General features: G+C 45.2%; 1 protein-coding gene across 6 annotated transcripts in view; it reads left to right on the top strand.

Annotated features, from left to right (window-relative positions):
• The window catches only part of ETS1 (ETS proto-oncogene 1, transcription factor), a 123,872-nt gene that overhangs the window by 56,445 nt on the left and 47,419 nt on the right, over window positions 1-20,008 (top strand). Inside the window, exon 1 of one of the 6 annotated variants that reach the window (XM_032868900.1) lies at window positions 5,346-5,812. The exons of 1 other annotated variant lie outside the window; for it this stretch is intronic. In XM_032868900.1, coding sequence (XP_032724791.1) covers window positions 5,731-5,812 — 82 coding nt within the window. In that variant the 5' untranslated portion in view covers window positions 5,346-5,730. Of the gene's footprint in view, window positions 1-5,345; window positions 5,813-15,545; window positions 15,646-16,544; window positions 16,594-20,008 lie in introns of those variants that run through there. 4 more of the 6 variants (XM_032868904.1, XM_032868902.1, XM_032868903.1 and 1 more) reach the window with 4 other exon arrangements.

The raw sequence follows: 20,008 nt of genomic DNA, 5'->3' as shown, positions 1-20,008 counted from the left end.
GGGCGCAACAATCCCAGGAAATGGGCTCAGTGTGGGTGTGGAGGAAACCTTGGAACCCTGCAGGCTTGACAGGCAGCTCCTCACCTCTTTCTGGAGGAGCAGAGCCCAATCTGCTGCTGGAGAAATACGTGATGTCTAAACTCGTGGATTTTATAGTGTCTCTTGGTCTGTGGATTAGGCCAATCCATTCCACATTGTTGGGGCTGCAGATGCAGCTGAATGGTTCATAATTACAGTCTAAAGAAACTGCAGACAGCCATAGAGCCAACCCAGACCCTTTCTCTCCCCACAGCCCATGCCAAGCTGGCCCCCACAGGGAATGCTGGTGTGGTTATCCTGCACTGCATTTGCCCAAAGACAACACATCGGGTGCAGAGAACACTGTCAGATTTCTAGAAATTGAGGCTGATCATCTATCCGTTTCTGTGTACACTGGATCCTGCTTTGTGTCTCGAGAGTGTCCAGTAACAGACCATGCCCAATGGCGTGGCTTCCCCAAATGTGGTATCAATAGACCCGAGGAGATGGCCACGGACGGAACTACAGTTTAGGGGATACTGTTGTGGGACTGACATTGACTTTTTCAGGCTGTGTGGCTCTGGGCTGAATGACCTACTCTCTCAAACTCATTTCTTCCCTCTGGCGAGCAGGAGGGCTGGACTTGGAAATCTCTAAGAGACTCCCAGCTAGCTCCGTCATGTGACAGCCAAGCGCTGGATGAGGGCTCCACTGGGTACCACCCACAGGCTCTTCCTTCTGAATTTGAACTACGGGTTTTCCATGATTTAAAACACATACAGATCTACAGTGTTCTCTTCTAACCAGGTGGTGCTGGGATTTCTCAAAGGAGGCCAAAGCTGGGCAGGTTTCCAAATCAGGAACTGAGTGAGATAGGGGTCTGGAGAGATTTTTAAATTAAACAAGATCATTCTCCCTCTCTCTCCCTGAAGACGGTTCAGGTAAACAGAGGATCCAAGTTACTCTGAGAAGGGGATGGTCCTCGAGACGGAACAGGATTTTTTGACTCTTCTACCTCATCCTGGATTTTAATAACAGGAACAATGATTTAGCTTTAACTGAGCACGTTTTCTGACCTGGACACTGTGCTAAGTGCTTTGCATGCATTATCCCATTTACTCTTCCAAATGACCTTAAAAGGGGGGTGTGTGTGCTATTATTGTCTCTGCCTTGAGTGTGGAGGAGCTGAGGTTTTAGGGTAAGTGACTTCAGAGCAAGAATTCAGCCCGTTAGTGGGTAGAGCTAGAGTTCGAACCGGAGTCCAACACCAGAGTCCGCACTGCTCACTCTCATCTTTGTCTGATTGTGGAAGCTTTCCCGGGGCCAAGCAGCCCCCAAGTCCTCCCTCTCCCTGCCCCTCTCCCCGCCCCCCCCCCACTTCCCCCTAACTATGGCTCTTCTTATGGCCCATTGTTTATTGTACCTTCTAAACAATAGCTAATGAGTGTGTATTACATGGTCGGGAGAGCCAGGGGTGATTTTATTCCCTGAAACAGAGATGAGGTTGTCACACACAAAGGTTAAGTGGCTCTGCTGAGGTCACAGAGCCAGCCCGCAGTCCAACAGCTCGGAGCCTGCCACTTGGGTTCTTAAACTGACCCTCAGGCCTTCTGGCATCAGAGTTTAATTAAGAGAGTTATTTCCATTTTCCTTTCGATCTCCAATTTGCCATTTTATTGCTGCTTGATAATGGTAGATATCAGAGCCCCAGGCTGTTTTCTGCCCCACTGTGTTTTTTTAATGACTCAACTTATCACAGAGAAACCACTTGCTTTAGAGTGAAGCTTCAGAGGCCTGTTTCTAGGTCCCTGTGTGACGGGGACTAATGCCTTTTCTCAGAGAAAAAACAACCACAAACGCAACTCAGACAGGTTGTTAATGGAGGATTTTTTTTTTTTTTTAATCTTACATTTAAACCAGTAAATCAACATCTGTGAGTCATAAACTTGTTCTGGATCAGCCGTTAGTGGTCGGAGTGTTTTTGCACCTACCTCCAATACAGCATATTTTAGCTCAAAACTCAGAGGTTCTTTGGTTTGGTGAAGTTTAAGATTCAAGAAAGAGACAAATAACTTCTAGCACGCTTGTGGAGAGGGACAGTCTGTCTTCCATGACTGTTTGAAACTCCGTGTATTTTTCTGTTTCTTTTTTAATTGAGGCTGGTGTGGAGTCAAGGGGCGGAGTAGTAAAGAGAAAGTTTGTGTTTTGGACATCTATGCGTGTGAGGGAATTCCTATAAAGAATGTGACTAGTTCCTTGATATCATTAATGTCTAACCTCACATCCGGGTCCCCCAACTCTTGCAAGCCTGTTTTGATAATCATTGACATGATGTTCCTCTTTTACGGAGTTTTAGCACTTGCTGGGTGTAATTCCCTAGGTCTTAGGAATGTTTAAAAATACAATTCTGTTCTCTCCCAATTGTAGGAGGAGCAGACTGTTGCATTACAAAAATAAGCAAGGAAGTATTTCCTTGGTTGATTTTTCTCAAGTGCCTCACAAGTTGAAACCACTTGCCTAAGTAGCTGGAAGGCAAGGCCCAGTTGCTCTTGTTTTGCTGGTGGGGAAACTGAGGCACAAGTGAACCCGAGTGGACATGAATGCTGGGCAATAGGGGTTCTGCTCTGTCATGGAGGACAAAGGACTGACCTAGGGGTGGACTGGTTGACATGGTTTAGTTCCTCTTCACAAGCCATAGCAGAAACAACTCACTTAAACCTTTGCCTTAGAGAAAGCTGGTGGTAAGGTAGATGCCCCTGGTGACCAGGAAGTTGATAGTTTATTACTGAATACATATTTCCTGAGTGTCTGCAATGTGTCAGGCACTGGGCTAGGGATTGCTTTTTAGGCTTTGGTAAGAGCCATAGAAGATTTACAAGAATCTACTCCTGTCGCAAAAGGAATGAAAATTTCATTTATCAGTGTTGATTTGATACTTATAGGCCTGATTCGATTATTAATATCCCACATTTGTGAACATATTTTAACTTGTTTACGTCAGTGCTCTTTGTCCCAAGCAAAGTTTCAGTTAGATCTGAAGTTAGATGCATGATTTGTGATAACTTCACTGTTCACAATCAGCCTCAAGTACAAAGAGATTTCCTGGAGGTCTTTGGTGGTCCCTGGCTATCTCCCCCACCCTCCTGTCTTAAATAATCCCCTTCCTTGATTTGGACTTTCACATATTTTGAGCTTCTGTGCTGCAGGACTGGGCTACAAAGGGTGATGGATAGTTAGGTGAGATATCATTGTTGCAAAACCAAAGGAGTAAGTTTCCCTACTGCTGGCGTGGAGTGGAAAGTGTTTCTGGTTGGATTCTGGAGGGTTCTTTTAGTGTCTGATGGTGGAGGGTGTTGGCAGCAGAGTTCAGGCTGGTCTAGGGGAGAAAGCTGAGGAAGATTCTGGGGAAGAGAAAAAAGACTGGCTCTGAAGCAGCTTTGTTTGCAAGTAGAAAAGTAAGTACTTACACTTGGATTTAAAAATAACAGCATTTTCTTAACACAACATCAATAAAACAAGATTCCCCCAAAGCAGCTCTCGATTTGCTCAGTTCTTTTGCTGATGTATTCAGAGGAGGCAAAGCAGAGGATGGGTTCAGGATCCTTTCCTCTGCGGCTCCTTCGGACGTGTAAATATCCAGTTCATCCTTCCAGCCCTCTCCCCCGGCTTTTCCCAGGATCAAAAGTGTCTGTTCTTGGCATCTGGAGGCCAGCATTGTTTTCTCATACCTTTTGGAAACAGCTGGATTACAACAATCCTACAAAAATTAGAATTGTCACATACAAGTATTTTTCTCTGGTCACTGAAGGACGGGCATGATCTGAAGTTTGAACCTGGAACCAGAGATTGATTTTCTGTTCCTAGCTCCTTTTCTCATCTGCTGTGGGAAACAGGCAAGCTAACCAAGGCTTCAAGGAGACAAAACTGGGATTAGGTGAAGGTAAGCAGTTGTGTTAAAACTGATCTAAGTCAGTTGCAGGCAAGTGGTAGTTGTTCAACAGAGGCTTAGAAATCAGGAAACAGTATTAAAAATAGCTTCCTTTGAGGTTGTTCAGAAAGATTGTTGTTTAATCTTCTAGTTAATCAAAGGTAGATCTCAATGTCTGGATCTCGCTATGCACATGTATGTCTGTGTATGTTGCTCTAGATTTACTGGTTGATCTGTTAATTAGAACAACTAGCTCCACTCATGATAACCAACATTATTAGTGCAAAGTCATGAATTATTGGGGATCGTGTTATGGTGTCCAAAGTGTCTGGAATTCCCAAATGGGACAGGGGTTGTGCACTGATTCTGTCACAGCTGCGAATGATGTACTCCAGAAATTCAAAACCACAGAGCCTCTGCGCCGCTTTTTTTGCTGGTGGTAGTGGTTGTAGTAGGGTTGTCAGTTTTATCTAGTGGAGGAGAGTCTGTGAAAGGAAAGGCCAACGGTGACATAATTAGAAGAATAGAGTAATAGCTTCCCCTTCCACCCAACCCCTGCTGTAGGTAAACTGGACGCTTATGGAAGCCCATGACTGCATTCCAGTTTGGGGGCCCTGTTCTCTGCTCTCCCAATAATACATAAAAAGCATTTGGGCCTTTGTTTTGGGGTCTCCAGGAGGCTGCCTTGGGCTTGATCCTTCTCAAAGGGCAGCGAGAATTCTGCTCAGAACGCTGCCTCTGTCTTTTCTTAACTGATTTCTTAACCATGACACGCGGGGGGTAGGGGGGCCCTGAAAAATCGAAAGCTCCTCCAGAAACACTGCACGATTCCTGACTCACTAACCAGCGAGAGTCCAGGACTCCCAAAGCCCTTAGAGGACACTGGCTGGAGAACCCCCTGCGGCGCTCGCACGCACGCCCCTTCCTCCGCATGCCTCACGTCCTGTGTGTCAGTCTTTGTGAATGAATGATGTACACGCACTCGGAAAACTATGCTGCTACTGGGAAGTGGGGCAGGAGCCGGTGACCAAGTCCTCAAGAATGCGTGGCGAATCAGACGGACTTTCCCGAAAGGGCCGCGGCACCTCTGCACCCAGCCTGCTCGAGCGCGCTGGGCCCTTGCCGGCTGGGGAGCGGGCTCGCCGTCCCGCCGGGTCCGCGCTCAGCCATCCGCGGCCGGGCGCCTGGGCCAGGGCAGAGAAGGCGCGGGCGCGGGCGCGGGTGGCCGCGGAGCTCCGCCCCATCTTCCTTTCGTTTTCGGGCCGCCGCCGTCGATTGGCCGCGGGTATCCGGCCCCGCCCCAGGACCGCCCCCGCCCCGCCGGCCCCGCCCCTCGCTCCCCCGCCTGCGGAGATCCTGGGGGATGGGGGGGGGGCGGGCGCGCAGACCCGGCGGCCCAGGCTCGGCGCCGCGAGAAACGCCCTAAAGAGGCGGGAGAGAGGGAGGGAGGGAGAGCGCGGCTCCGGAGAGCGAGAGCGAGCTGAAGCTGCCTGCCGGCGGAGAGGAGGAGCGGGGCGAGGACGAGGAGGAGCGGGGCGAGGCGCTGGCGAGGCTGGGACCCGGGGCGCGCGCACTTCTCCGCAAAGTGCCAACTTCCCGGGAGAGAGTGCCGGGCGCGCACCTTCTGGGCTCCGGGGAAAAGTCAGCGGGAATTTGAGATCTTAGGGAAGAAAGTCGGATTTCCCCCGTCCCCCTTCCCCTGTTACTAATCCCCATAAAAAAGACAAACAAGAAAAATAACAGCAAACTTGCTATAAGCCTGTCTGCCCCCCACTCCTGGCACCATGAAGGCGGCCGTCGATCTCAAACCGACTCTCACCATCATCAAGACGGAAAAAGTCGATCTGGAGCTTTTCCCCTCCCCGGGTGAGTGGTGACTGTTGAGGCCCCCACGCCGGCTTTCGGCCAGAGGCTGGGGTCCCCTCCGCTTCTCCCCCTTTCCGCTGTTCCCTCCCAGGCAGTGCGTTTCTGCCTGAGCAAGGCGATGCTGGTGGCAGCTGGAGCAAGGTAGAGAAGAGAAGGAGGACTGTTGGTGGCCTGAGATCCCTGTTTGGGGGGTGGTATTTATTTTCACAGCTGTGTTCTTGTGAGTAGTGGGAAAAAGCTTATAGAATGTCCAGCACCCTTATTCCTGCCCCCCCCCTTTTAAAAAAAAATCTTTCCTAATGAGAGAGCATGCTCCGGCCTTATTCCTTAGCGTTAGGGGGGATGGACACTGCGCAGAAGACATCAGCCGCTGCCTCTGCATCCCCCAGAACTGGAGCTGGATGGAGGGCCCTGAGCAGTAAGAGCTGAAACAGTGTCTCACTGGCCGGCCTACAAGCACATTTTCAAACATCTTGCCTTCCTGAGCTTCTCTGTCACATGTCCCTTTGCTATCTAGCTCCTCTTTTCTGGGTTGAGGGCAAGGAGGTGGTAGGAGAACTGAAATGATCATCTTAACTTCTAGAAACATCCCAATTCTACTCATGCAGGTTACTTACTTTATCCAAAGCTTTCTCATCTGCCATACATTTGTCCTCTGGTACCAAAGATCTGTTACAAGAGGGAAAACATCCTGACCCCAAACGTGACTTTGGGTCTTTGGTGGGTGGTGTTATCCAACTCTTTGAAGGATTTAGAAGAAGGGGATAGGCAAGAAATTTGATTTTGTCTTAGACACAATTTTTGATCCTAAAATTGGATCAGTTTTCATTGGCAGTTTCACAGGGTCCAGAAGTCCTAGAATAAAGGCGGTTTGAGAAGAATAGATGTTTTCTTTTAGAATAAGGAACTGCCAGCTATCCTTTCGAGATTAGTGATTTTAGAGGTAAAGGTATATATAATAAGATATACAGAGAAGGGGATGCTTTCTGGAAAATAATTAATTGCAGTGACCTGCTGCTCTGTTGTATCTGATTATTGAGAAGTTTAGCCAGTCTTGCCTTTGGTTAACACTTCCTTGCCCTGCCATCATCACTTGCTTATTTTAACCCTTTCTTCATCTGCTTAAACTTCCAACACAAGCCAAGCTGATGTTCTGTCCTTTGGAGAGCTTCCCGAAATGTTAATGAAGACCTGGCCCTGTCCTCTCCTGTTAGAACCCCTGACATTCAACCCCAGTATTCGGAGTTCTGCTGGGAAGTGCACAAAGAAGGCTAAGCTTGTTTGTTGTCACAAGGATGATGACATGGTCAGAGCAATGCTGAGATCAACTAGAACCTCGGAGACATTTCAGGCACTTAGAGCTACAGTTCAGAAATGATGTCGCTGTGCTGGTTGTGTTTGGGGTTCGAGAAAGCCAGAATGAATTCTGTTAGTCACAGTTGATCCAAGCCATGTATCAAAGAAATGATAGTTGCCAGCAAAGATATAAACTCAACTAATAGGTTCTTTCCTTAAGAATGGCTTGTTTGTATGTGTATTTATGGAGAAAGACAGAGTTGGCTGTCTGGGAAGTATAGTGTAAGATAGGTCAGTCTCCATACCTACAATGGATTTCATGTGCTGGGAATAAAGTGCCCCTGGCAACACATGTTTTAGATCACAGTAAACAGCTGAAGTCATGTTGGGGGGGGTAATTTAATATTATATATTAGAGATTTTGAGCATATGGTGGTGTTATTTTGATTATTGATAAAAAATAAGCCTCAGGGCAAGTAACTTTGCTTAGCATTCCCATCTGTAAAATGGGGACAGTAAGCACTAATGCTACAGTCAACATCTATTGTACAGTCTTTACAGTGCCTCTCTTTTTAAAAAAAGGTTGACAAGATACTGATCAGGTTTTGTAAGCAGCCTTCGGTACAACAAAATTTCAACGGGTCAGAGAAATTGGGCAATTTTCTGCCACTCATCATAATGAGATTTGATCCTCTGGTCCTGTCTTGGGGAAAATAGAGAAACTGGCAAATACATATAACAGTTTTAGTTTTTTTTTTTTTCCCCCCTGGATTTTTTAGTAGGGTATATATGAATATTGTACCCATATCTCAGAGAGGAAAATAGAGGCCCAGAGAAGGTAAGTCACTTACTTAAGAAAATCTTGTAAGTCAGTGGCTAGAGTAAAATTAGTCCCTTTTTTTAACTTCTCAGTGAATGTTGCCTTGAGTAACACTGCAAGTTACTTTTGAAGAGCGCAGCAAAGAAACTTCAGTTGAGGCTTAAGCTTGCAGGTGCACGGCTAGAAGAAACATTGGCTGGGGCTGCCTGCCTTTGTTGGTGGGTGGAGAAGATACTGGCTAAGTGGGGATTTGCTTTGCCCATCAGACCATATAGGACATGTGTTTAAAGTTTAACTTTTCACAGCGTGGCTTTGTGTCCACAGCTGTGACTTAAATATTTTTCAGAATGATTCTTTGGGTCGTTTAGTTTCTTATGTGTGGAGACAACTAGTTTGGGTTCTTATCTGGCTTAAATCATTAAACCAGGATTTCCCTACACCCCACCTCCCCAACCAATATATGGGAGCCAATAGGGAGGCAGTGGGGAAATAGGTTTTGAAACAGGAGTCCTGGATTATTTGCCTGTCTTTGTGGCTAAGACCTGATCCAGAACCTTTATTCTCATTTCTTCTAGATCGAGACCTCCCAGGATTTAACAGCTTTAAGTACCAAATTAACATATATTTTGAAATAACCTGGGAACTGGATATCCCTTGTAAACGTAAAGTGGGTATACCATTTTGATTGCAGTATGTGATTGCAGGGGCTCTCGGGTTTTAAATGGGCTAAAACAAACAGAGACACGGAGAGTGGAGAGTCCACGAGTTCCCTCCTGGTGTGGAGCTTACCGAGAAGGGCAGAGGCTGGGTGCCAAAGCAAATACATTCCCAAGCCGCTTCGTTTTCCCCTTCCTTCCCCATTCCACCTTCTAGGTGAGGTGAGCATAACGTCCAGAGACAAGCAGGAGTTCTAATTGTGGATATTCGCTGTCCTGGCAGGGGATGGGCGGCCACCGCGGACCCATATTGCTCTTAGAGACAGGAAGATTTCTTGCTTTCGCCATCCCTTAGGTCAGTCTTTGTGTCTTCATCAGTGTAGACAGGAGAGAAGGGCAGAGCTGCCCAGGCTGTTAAGCTTGCTCGTTCACTGTGCTTCCAGACCCCTACGGACCACCCTCCATTAGTGACTAACGAGCCCCGTGGTTCAGAGCCCAGACTCTGGAGCCAGCCTGTCTGGGTTTGAATCCCAGCTCTGCCACTTACGAGCTGGGTGACTTTGGACAAATTACTTCCTCTCTCTGTGCTCTAGCTCCTGCATCCACAAAATGAGTGTAGTAACTGTTCTATCTCTTAGGGTTGATAGGAGAATTATGTCTATTGGTATGCACACCGTCTGAAAGCAGTACGGATCCATAACAGTTAACTAGTAAACAAGTTGACACAAATGAGCCTGACCAGTGCAGGATTTTCGGGGGCCCTTGAAATGTTTCATAGGGGCTGCTGCTGCTGTATTGTGTACACCCCCCCCCTTTTTTGAGAGGGAAAGAAGATTCAAGTTAAAGAGAAGACTTTCATCTCCTTAGCTGAGATCTCATGCCAGTGAGGTTCCATGCTCTGCCTCCCAGGGCTAACGCAGCGAGCCAGGTAACTTTCCGAGTGTGGGAGTATCTCCAGGTCCTAACTCAGAGCTAAAGAAAGGCCCAAGGATTGGTCAGTTACTTCAGGTGACCGAGGTGATCAGGGCTACCTCTAAGCAAGAAGGCCACCAAGAGTAGGGACCAGGGGGACATTTGAAGGACTGATGAAAAAACAGTGTTTCAGTTATGCAGAGTTGAGAAAGGCATCATGTCCAGTTATTATAAAGTATCTCACATTTTATTTATTTATTTGGTTGGCAGAGCTTGCATTCCTGGCATTTTTGGTTGGTTTGTATTGCTGTTTTTTTGTCTATGTAACTTTTTTTTCTTTCTTAAAGAGACCAGACCACCCTGTAAGAGGATCATAATCCCCGCCCCCCCCCACCCCCAACCAGGAGACAAACCAGCCCGTGGTCAGCCTCCCAGAACCCAGCTTGCTCTGGGCTCCAGCAAAATCTCTGTAAGACAGAGAGCTGGTTAGTGTCGGTCCGGATTTTTCAGGAAAGCGGGGCTCTCTCTTTCAAAGAGCACAGATAACTCTACAATGGCTATAGCAACAGCATAATTCCGGACGTCTCTCTGGTTTGTGGAATGAATAACCCGTGGCTATAGTGGTATCCCATGGGCCTGGCATTGATGGTAGATTCTTGCCATTCTCAAATGACAAATTATGGGGCCTACATTATGTACCTGGCACACTCACATCAAATAACACTTTTTTACCCTTCACACTAACTCAGGTGGGGAGAGCTATTATTTTATCTGTATTTTCAGATGAGGAAAGTGATAGTCAAAGAGATGCAAAATCCGACCAAGGCCACACTGTTAGAAACTTACAAATTGATGAGCTGTTGTAGGCATTTTATACCTGAAATGAAAAAAGCATGTTATTCATGGTAACTCTGGAAATTTAAAAGGACATATGTTTAAAACAATTACACACATATGTATGTAATATATGTGATATGTAATATATATTTGTGTATATACAATTACAATTATATATGTAAACAATTACATATGTATATGTATGTATACATACAAAGGGGGCATATGAGGAGGCAGTGATGATGGGTTCTCTGGGGGTTGAGAAGGTGCAGGGCTCCCTCTGGGCTTAGGGAGAGGCAGTGGGCATTCTCCAGGCCCGCCCGTCCAGTTGTGGTGCCTTAGGAAGGCACTTGAAGGTTGGAGCTATGCTTGCCTCAGATCACCAAGCAGAGAACCTGGGTTCTTGTTTTTCCAGTGTCTTCCAGATGTACTTCTCTCTCTCGCAGGTGGGGAGACGATTATGTTCACTTCCAAGGTCACATCCTTCCTGGAGCCTCCTGATGCTGCCTGTTTTGCCTCTTGCCTCACAGACACAGCTCTGCATATAATCTCACTCACAATCTGGTGGACGAGAGACATAGATCAGCAACTAGTTTGTTTTCTTAATACGGCTGTGGTTTAATTTTCTTGCTTCCAAAGGAAGCCATAGGCCCCTACATTTGCTGTCTACACACCCAGTGTTTTATTTTTTTTTCCAGCTACAATGTAGTATTTTAAAGTCCATTTAATGGGTCAAGGGGCTGTGTGTCCAAGAAGGGAGGGCGAGCTTTGGGATTCTACCTGTGGACCCACCAGTCCTCCATGACCCCTGGCCAATCAAGAAACAGATGCCCCGATCACTTGTCCTGGGTAAGGTATGGGTTCCTCTATCACTGCCTTATGGGGAGCATTTTTTCCAAGTAATTAATATCCTGGGACCCACACAGTCATCATTGAGGTGGATTTGTGACTCCATATTTGTTTTTACCTGACTACTCCAGAATGAAATTGGCCCCACTTCCCTGCTCAGAATGTCTGATGAGATTTTCTCTCATCTTCCCGGGCTCTTAGGCCCACTCTTGGCTTACAGCTGCTATGCACGCAGTCCCTAACTCAGCATCGAGAACGTCAAGACAATTCTCAAATCTATCATTTCGATTTGTCATGTGTCTATAGCTTAGCTTTTTTCAGTTGGGTTAAAGACCCCTTTTTTTTTCAAAATGTCAGTAGATGTTTTTCAAATTGCATAAAGAAGCTGTTTCTGCTTGGCTACTTTTCCGAAGCCCCGTGCCTATCTGTGTTACTTTTTCCTTTTGATTGTGAAGTTTAGAGTCTCCGTGCAGATACAAAAAGAAAATGGTCTGTGGTGTAGGTTGCAGTAGGATCCAATTTCATTGGCAGGGAGCCATGCTTACAGACACACTCAAAATATTGCTGTTCAAGTCATAAATATTTATTGATTACTTGGCCAACTTTGTCATATTTCCCAGGTGCTTTCCAGTTTCTGCTGCTTGGGTCCAAGCCTCTCACTGGACACTCCAAATGTCGCTTCTTACTATCCCATCAACTTTTTTCAGTTGTCCTTCTCTGTAGCATTTAGTTCTGTCCCTGAGAATTGTAAAATACTGACCCAGCTGGTGCTTTAAGACCCAAAGTAGTATTGACCGGTTTTAGGCTATTGGATTTCAGAACTTGTTGATGTCTAGGTAGTAAGTTCCTATAATTTATCATCTAAACTGGGACACTTTTGAGAATGTAATGGGCACTGTGAATAATTATACTAGAATGATGGACATGAGCTTGGACTCTCCCAGCAAATGAGGGTCACACCACTTAGACACTGAATTTAGATGATAATATTCTCTGTAATATCTGTTCTCAATTGCTAGCCTTGGGGTTTAGACCTTCCAAAGTAAGGGCCATATTAAGAGTTTGAAATAATTCAAGTTCAGTGTGGTTTCCCCCAACCGTGAGTAATATTTTTAAATGTGTTTTTGACGCATAATGTAATATTTCTCAGAGCCCGAGAAATAACTACAAATCAACCTCAAACAAGTTCACTTCGAGCATTTGAAACCTCTTGGTAGCTTTGGGGAGCTATGCTAAGCTGTTGATTTCTGCTTTGCACGGTTCTGCAGAGGAACTGTAAACTTTGTGCATGTTGTGTGTGTGGGGTATGTGGTGTGTGTGTGTGTGTGTGTGTATATGTGTGTGTGTGAAAATGAACTTTTGAGTTGGGGGGGAGATGTCATCATTACACAAGTGAAGACAATTAACATTTTTGCTTTGTTTTGTTTTAATGCTTGCCCAAGATGAGATGTTTTACTGATGGGATCAAAAAGGGCAAGAAAAAAATAGAGGGTTTTTTTTTTTGTACCACTAAAATGGGTAAACACAAAAACAAAAGTAAAAAACAAGCCTTTAGTGCTTTAGGAGGGGAGGAAGGGAATGGTGGATTCAATTACAACATCTCTTTTGGCTAAAAAGGAATAGAGAGAAAAAAAAAAGAGTAGGAAAGTATGAAAGAACTCATAAAGGAACAAAAAGAAATAAGGAAAATGAATAAAAGCATTTAAGTGATTATTTCATAGACTTTTGGGAAATTCCTCATAGGGACCAGTCTCAGGTGGTTAGGTGGGTGGCCTTGGCTCTCCATTCTTCATATGTGGAATCTTTTTAGGAGCCTTTAAATCCCTTGTGGATGCATGGCTGGTCGGGGTAAATCAGATGAGATCTTCCCTGGGTTCCAGATGCTTCCATGGCTGAAAATGCAAGAGGACCATTGTGTGAATTTATGGACCTGCGTGTGGATCAATGATTATTTATATTTTCTGTGCCTGTTGGGCTCTTTCTTCCAACACTTCTAGGCTAGAATAATTTCACAGGTCAGCTTCAGGGAGAACATGGCTATTTCAGAAGCATTTGAAGGAGGCGTAAGAACAGGGAAAGGATTATTTTAGATAGAAAGAACAGTGTGGGAAGAACGCCGAAAGTTTAGAGTAAAAGAAAGGCTTACATAAATACGAAGAAAACTACCTTGATTGTAGAAAGGGAAGAGAGAAGGAAACGTGAAGGCAGGGCCCATGTGAGAACATTTTGAATCTCAGGATAAATTAATTTTGCCTTTGAAGGTAGGAAGGTTTTAAGGACAGAGAAGTGTTACTGAATAGGTTTCTGAGATGTATTATATATATATATATATATATATATACACATACACACACACATACATATATATATATTTATTTATTTATTTTTTTGGGGTAGCATTACTTTACCTCCCACTCATACTGTTAGTTGTTAAAACCTCTGTATCAGTTTATCAGAATAGGCGTTAAACCTCAGAGTAGATGACAGAATCAATCAGGTACGTATTTTCAAGGTACGAATGGAAAATAAAAAATCTAGGTCAGGCAAGGGCGTTCCTAAACCCGGGGAGTGTTTGTAGATCCGCAGTTTTTGAAGCATTTAGGAACTCTTACTACTTAGTAGGAACTAAAACAGCTTTCATCGAATGTCATTTTTGTGTGGTAACAGTTTTGTGCTAGGGTAATTCATTATTTAGCGTTCACGTTTAAAATCAGAGTGTATTGTTGAGTATGATTTTAAAATAGCCTTCAGAAAATCCATCACCAGGAAATTTTTGGTGGAAGAGTTTCCGTGTGATGACCTTTATACTTCTAGTATTTGTATGTTTTTCCTCTCTGATACTCCTTGCCTAAAACTTCAGTGAATTCTGTACATTATGCGAAGGTTGTCTTCTATCACTGAAATACTAATTAAATGAATACAGTGAGGATTCATGCATGGGAAGGGGAGACTTAGCAGTGTAGTAGGAATAAATATTGTGAGTACGGTGTATAGGGACCCATCATTGCTCGGAGGGTCAGCAGCCCTGGATTCTAGCCATGGCTTTGCACCTGTTTGTCTGCGTGACCTTGGGCAAGTCATTTCATTTTTCCTGACCCTCATGTCTTCCTCGGTCAAATACATGAACCAGAGAAGATGACCTGTAAGGTTTCTCTTTACCCTGACATTTTATGATTTTAGAGAACATTTGAAATAATTCAGGCTCGGAGAGAACATATATGTTACTCAAGAGGTGGGCAAAACGAGGCTGTTTTTCTCCTAATCCTCAACTTTTGCCGATCTACTGGGGATACATCTGTGAAGGTTAATATGTCTTCTGCAGGGAGGTGTTGGGAACTGTTCCTGGCCTTGCTTGATGTTGGAGAAACTTAGGGCACATTGTCTTGGGGGTGACCCTGGACCAGGTGTCCTGCCTTCCTCTTGGTTCCCCTCCGTGAAACAGCTTTCCTCGTCCCGTCAGCCTTTGCTACAGTTGCAGCGGAAGGCGGTTCCAGTGTGGGGTCTCATCTGGAGGAAGGAGATGTAGGTTAGGGGTCTGGAAGGTGAAGCAGCCGGCCCCAGCTGCATCCTCAGGGCTGAGCATGTGGTCTGAGCAGTGAGCCGATTCCGTCTAAGCTGCTACTTCTCTGTGCGCTGCTTGGTAGGTAAACAGTCCCCTCCTGCAGCAGGAATGCATTCTGCTGAAAGTCGTCTCAGTGCCTCTTCCTGACAGACTCAGTGAGTCAAGGCCCCTGCCTCCTATTTGTATAGAGGGAAGGGCCTGGGCCGCTGGCTTCTGGCTCTTCACGCAGCCAGCAGCTGACCCTTCTGCAGGCGCTGGCTGTCCTGTGGAGTCAGGGGCCAACAAGACACCACCTGCTTTAGCTGCCCTAGCCGTGTCCCTGAAGCTACAAGTGTGTCGGGGCGTGGTGAGCCCAGGCGGCCTTGCTGCTCAAAGGCCGCTCTTGGCAGCCGTGGAAGAGTGTCGCCTGCACACAGCTGTTATCTGAAAATCATTTTCTTGATGTTATTTCTACACTTTGAGAAGGGCCTGTCACACTTTTCCCCTTTTCTGTCAGCAGCAGGCATCTAAGGGCGGCATGCCAGTTTGGGGAAAAACAAGAAAAACTGCCATTCTTATGAAGGTTCACCTTATCTACTGGTACTTATGTGGGCGCTTCTCTCCCCTCATCTTGACCCTTTTTTTTTTTTTTAGCCTATTAGTTAGCAGGTGCTAACTTATTAATCCGTGAGGGCATTCATATGCTGAGGACCTCGTTATTGTACCCTCATCCCTAATGGCTAAGTATTATTTCCATTTCACAGATGGAGAAACAGAGAGGTTCAACAACTTGCCCAAGCTCACACAGCTGGTGAGCAGAGGGCTTTAGACTCAGACCCACTCACTCTGAAGTTCCGGGTCTGCTGCCTCCAACATGTGCAGAAATATTGGGATGCTTGTTGAATTTGGGGGAAACCCTCAGGTCTGTTTGTATCTATTATCGACCAGTTCTCTTAATACTGGGTTATAATTTGGTAGCACTTTTACAGTTAGACACGTGACTTCACCACACTTGAACCTCAAGGTAATTTTTTTAGATAGCAACATTTTATAAATGGTGCAACTGCAGAGCAGTGATTCTGAGTCCCCCCGCCGCCCCCAAGTTTACATGGTCAAGTTCAGTGGCAGAGTTAAAACGGGAAACTCTGTTCCCCAAACTTCCTGACATTTCTGTTTAGCCATATACATTTTCACTATTTGATTTGGCGAGTACATAGTGCATTCAATGTTAATGAAATAGCAATCATAATAATAGTAATTATTAGTAATCATAATACAGTAATAAACATGAACTTGAGATCAGAAATGCCAACAAGATACCTTCTCCTCTTTTGCCACAAATAGATTTCCCCCACATATTTTATATGTAGTTAGTTGGTCCCACACAGTTGGCTAATTATTGAGCTCTGAGTAGGTTGCCCAGATGACTCCGACACAGGATCTGAGAAATCTGCATAGCTTTCCATGATGCCAACCCACTGGCCAACTTTTAAGTAGGATGGCAAGTTAGTTTCTTCTCAAGTTTAAAAAAAAAAAAAAAGTGAGTTACTCCACTAGCTTCTAGATAAATACGCAGTTTCCCTCTGGGATGGGTTGACGTTGGACTTTGAGAAATATGTTATTTTTAAAATATAAAGCATTTTGAAAAGAATCCCTGTCCAGCCCATTTTCCTGTGTTGAGATATATAATCTTCTGTGCCTCTGTTTACCCATTTTAGCAAATGAAGTCCATTTTGATGACTAGCAGGAACTTCAGGTGGTTGGAGGGGAGAGGGGAAGAAAACCCGCCAAAACCGAGAACCTTGTACTACATTTTATGAGCAAGAATTGTGCCAAAGAGTTGTATAAGAAGGAATGACATCTTAGATGAGTAGGTTTTTTTTCCCCCCTGGGGCAGGGGCATTTGCTATGGCACCAGGTGTATATACTCTGAGTTTAGCAAACTCATCCAATGTGTTGTTCCTTAGCAATAAAAATAAGTCCCCTCCCTATTTGTGTTGGTCATTCTGGAAACTAGAGCGTTCCAAGGCAGAATGAGAGGTTGTTACCCTGAGAAGTGTCCCCTTGGCATGTTGCTGTTTTCCTAGAGGTGAAGGTAACCCTACGTAGCCAGCAGTGCCCTTGGAAGGGCTCTGGGTTGTAGGGCAAGAGGAGATGGGAATGAGGACCCCTGATGGCAGCAAAAATGGAGATAATCATTTTAAGTTTGACACTTTTGAATCTTAGCCCTAAACTTAATGCTTGCCGGGAAAATCTACTCTTGGAAGGTGAATCTTAGTGTGGGTGGAAGTGTGTCTCCTTCTCAACCTGAACTTTGGCTTCGAGCTCTCCACTTGTGGGAAGTTTGGGTCAAACCTAAGGAGTCTCTGGTCTTACCTTTCCCCAGTTTAAATGTTTTCTGTGCTTGAAACTGGGCAGGTCGTCTTCTGTAGGTGGTCATCATTTTATCTCCTGCTGCCTGGTGTGGGAATGCGGAGAGCTGAGTCCTTTTACTCTGGGAGGACTGAGTATCTCCACATCTCTGTATCATCTCTCAACTCTTCTAAAAGAAGGGTGCTCGCTCCTCCTGAGTGAGCTGCCTCTCCTTAGGAGAGAGTGGGAGAGTTCATGAGCTCAGGTTTAGAAAGTACTCTAGAGTCATTGGTGATGCAAGAAACATTATTAGGTAGAGGCTGATACAGAGTTACAATACGGAATACATAAACTAAGGGTGAGTCATGTGTGTGTACAGGAAATGCGTCCTTGATTTCACGTCAGATCAAGAGTTCAATCTTACACCTTCCTTGCCTCCTAATGGAAACCAAACGTTCTTCAAAACTGCTGGGTGCTTGTTTTTGGTCTTTGTATGTATCTGGGTTTCAGTTTGCAGGAGTGAGGGAAATAAATTGCTTTGCACCAATAATCACCTTCCTTAAACAACCTGGTGAGCTTGGTTTATTAATCCCCATTTTGAAAGTAAGAAATTGAGTCTCAGAGAGGTTTAATTAATTTTCCCAAGGTTCTAGAGTTCTCAGGTCATACATTTGAGCTTAGATCTTTCTAATTACAAAGTCCTACCAACTTAGAATCTGTTTGGAGGGAGAATTTGCTACCATTCTCATCAGAGGCTTTGATCGTTGGAACATTCTTTTGTGCGTTATGCTCTTTCAGGATCCTCATGATTATCAGGGTAAGGAAGAAAACATTCAGTAGATCTATAAATATCTACCATTGGGATATGTAATACAGAGAAAGCCCCCCCCCCCAAAAAAAAGTTCCTACAATTGTCACTATGCATTTTCAAATTCAAAATGCACGAATGAAAAGTCGCTAACTCAACTCACCAACTTATGTACAGAGCTGGGGCTTTGGCCCCCATTTCCCAGATTGGGAAATCGAGGAATGAAGTAAGAGCCCCACCCTTGCTTGAGAATTCTCCAGGGAGGGGACGTTCAGAGGCACAAGTCTAGGCCTTGAGGCCATTTGATGCAACAGGAATGTTTGTAGATAAACAAACACACATGGAATGAATCAATGTCTACACAGCGGACCTGCAGTTAACCTCTGATTCAACTGAAGTTGTTTTTTTGCTTTTTTTAAAAATCAAGTATCTACTGCTTTATTTCTGGATTTCTGAAGGTTTCTCTTAGGAGGGCTTTTTGGCTTTCCACGCCCTCACCTGTTGTCTTCTGCGATGGATGGGCTGATGGGGGAAAAGTGAAATGCCATCCTAGCTTTAGTGTCTCCAAAGGATCTGGGGTGCTGGATGAACAAAAAAAAAAATTATTTTTAAATGAGATTGGGCCCTGGCGACTTGCCTCTAGGTTCCTAGGTTTCGGTCAGGTTGCTCTGCTCTCAGACATGCTGCAGACAGCGAGCAAGGAGCAAAGATGGGTCCAGTCTCTGGTGGCCCTCTGCTGCCTTGCTTTCTAAGAAGAGAATATTTTCAGCATTTTTATGGGCACACCAATTCCAAGGAATTAATATTTGAATTTCTAAAAGTTGGTGGTGCAAGATAGGTTCATCCTACGCAAACCAGTCACAGATCTCTTTGCAAATCTTCTCAAAACACCTCACTGCAGTGTACCCTTTTCAGTAATTTGTATTTTCTGTTTGCCAGGTGGATTTGTGTGTGCCCCAAGTTTCTTCCCATCATCTTCAGATCTCTATTCTCTTTTCCTCATTTGGTGGATGAGACATCTTAAGTCCAGAAGGGGATTTACATTAGGTTGCTCTGTGGAAAGTGATCTTTGTCCCCAAATCACAGTCTGTCATTCCTTATTGGGTGACGAGGGTGTCTCCACTGCAGGCACCACGGTGTCCTGGTAAGGGCAGGTTTGATGTGAGCCAGTCCCGAGTTCGAATTCAGGCCCTCTGCTTGCTAATTTGTCCTTAGGCAGAGCATTTAACTTCTGTAATCCTTGTTTTTTCTGATCCTTACAATAGAGATCCGAATAAAGAACGATCTGGGCTGTTGTCCGGGTTTGAGATAATTCGAGACAATACTTTTCCACTGCCACAGGGTCTCAGTAAATGTTATTTTATCATTATCTTGTAGGCCACCGTGTTCATCGCTGACAGCGCTCTTATGACTACAGTGGTTGTTAAAACTGTGGTTACTGTTAACCTGGTTACAGAAAATTTTCCACTCGACACCCCCCTAACCAGTGGGCCAGAGCAGTCCCTGTGGCCAGTTAGCAGTATCTCTTCCTCTCACGCATACTTAACCAAACTTGAGCTAGGGCTTTGGTCACGTTTCTAACCTGAAATCATTATTCACAGGCACTGCCCCTGCCTCGTCAACAAGGACGTTTCTTGGAATTGCAGTTATCAGGGAGGGCATAGAATAATTTTAGCTGCATAAGGACTCTCCTCTTTGCCCTGGAATCCTTTCTTTGCTTGGGAGCAACCTTAGGCGTCTGAGGTCTGGGACGGAACCTCTGCTACTTGTGAAAAGAGCAGGCCAGGAGGAGAGCTCGCTCCTTCCTGGGAAGGTCCAGGCCAGTGAATCCGTTTGACAACCTCCTGAAGATAATCAGCCTCAGGACTGAAAGATCCCACTTTCTTTCCTCTCCACAGGCTGCCCCTCCTGTCCCCTGCAGATGCCTCTTAGATCTTCCTAGTTCTAGCCGAGTCTCCCTAAAGTGCTTTGCAGCTGAAGACGTCCGTAGGAACCGCGCACCACTGGAGCCGGGCTGTGGCCGATTGGAATGGTTGATTTACAGCCAGAATCTGGCCCCTAGAAAAGGGGATCCTGTGTCTTTAAACAGCTGTGTGCCAGTGTGTGTAAATGTGCTTGCTAATCC

The sequence above is a fragment of the Lontra canadensis genome, unplaced genomic scaffold, assembly GCF_010015895.1.
Source record: "Lontra canadensis isolate GAN:19392208 unplaced genomic scaffold, GSC_riverotter_1.0 scaffold36, whole genome shotgun sequence".
NCBI lineage: Eukaryota > Metazoa > Chordata > Mammalia > Carnivora > Mustelidae > Lontra > Lontra canadensis.
The sequence above is the reverse complement of the archived record's forward strand: the minus strand, read 5'-3'. Positions and strand labels throughout refer to the sequence as shown.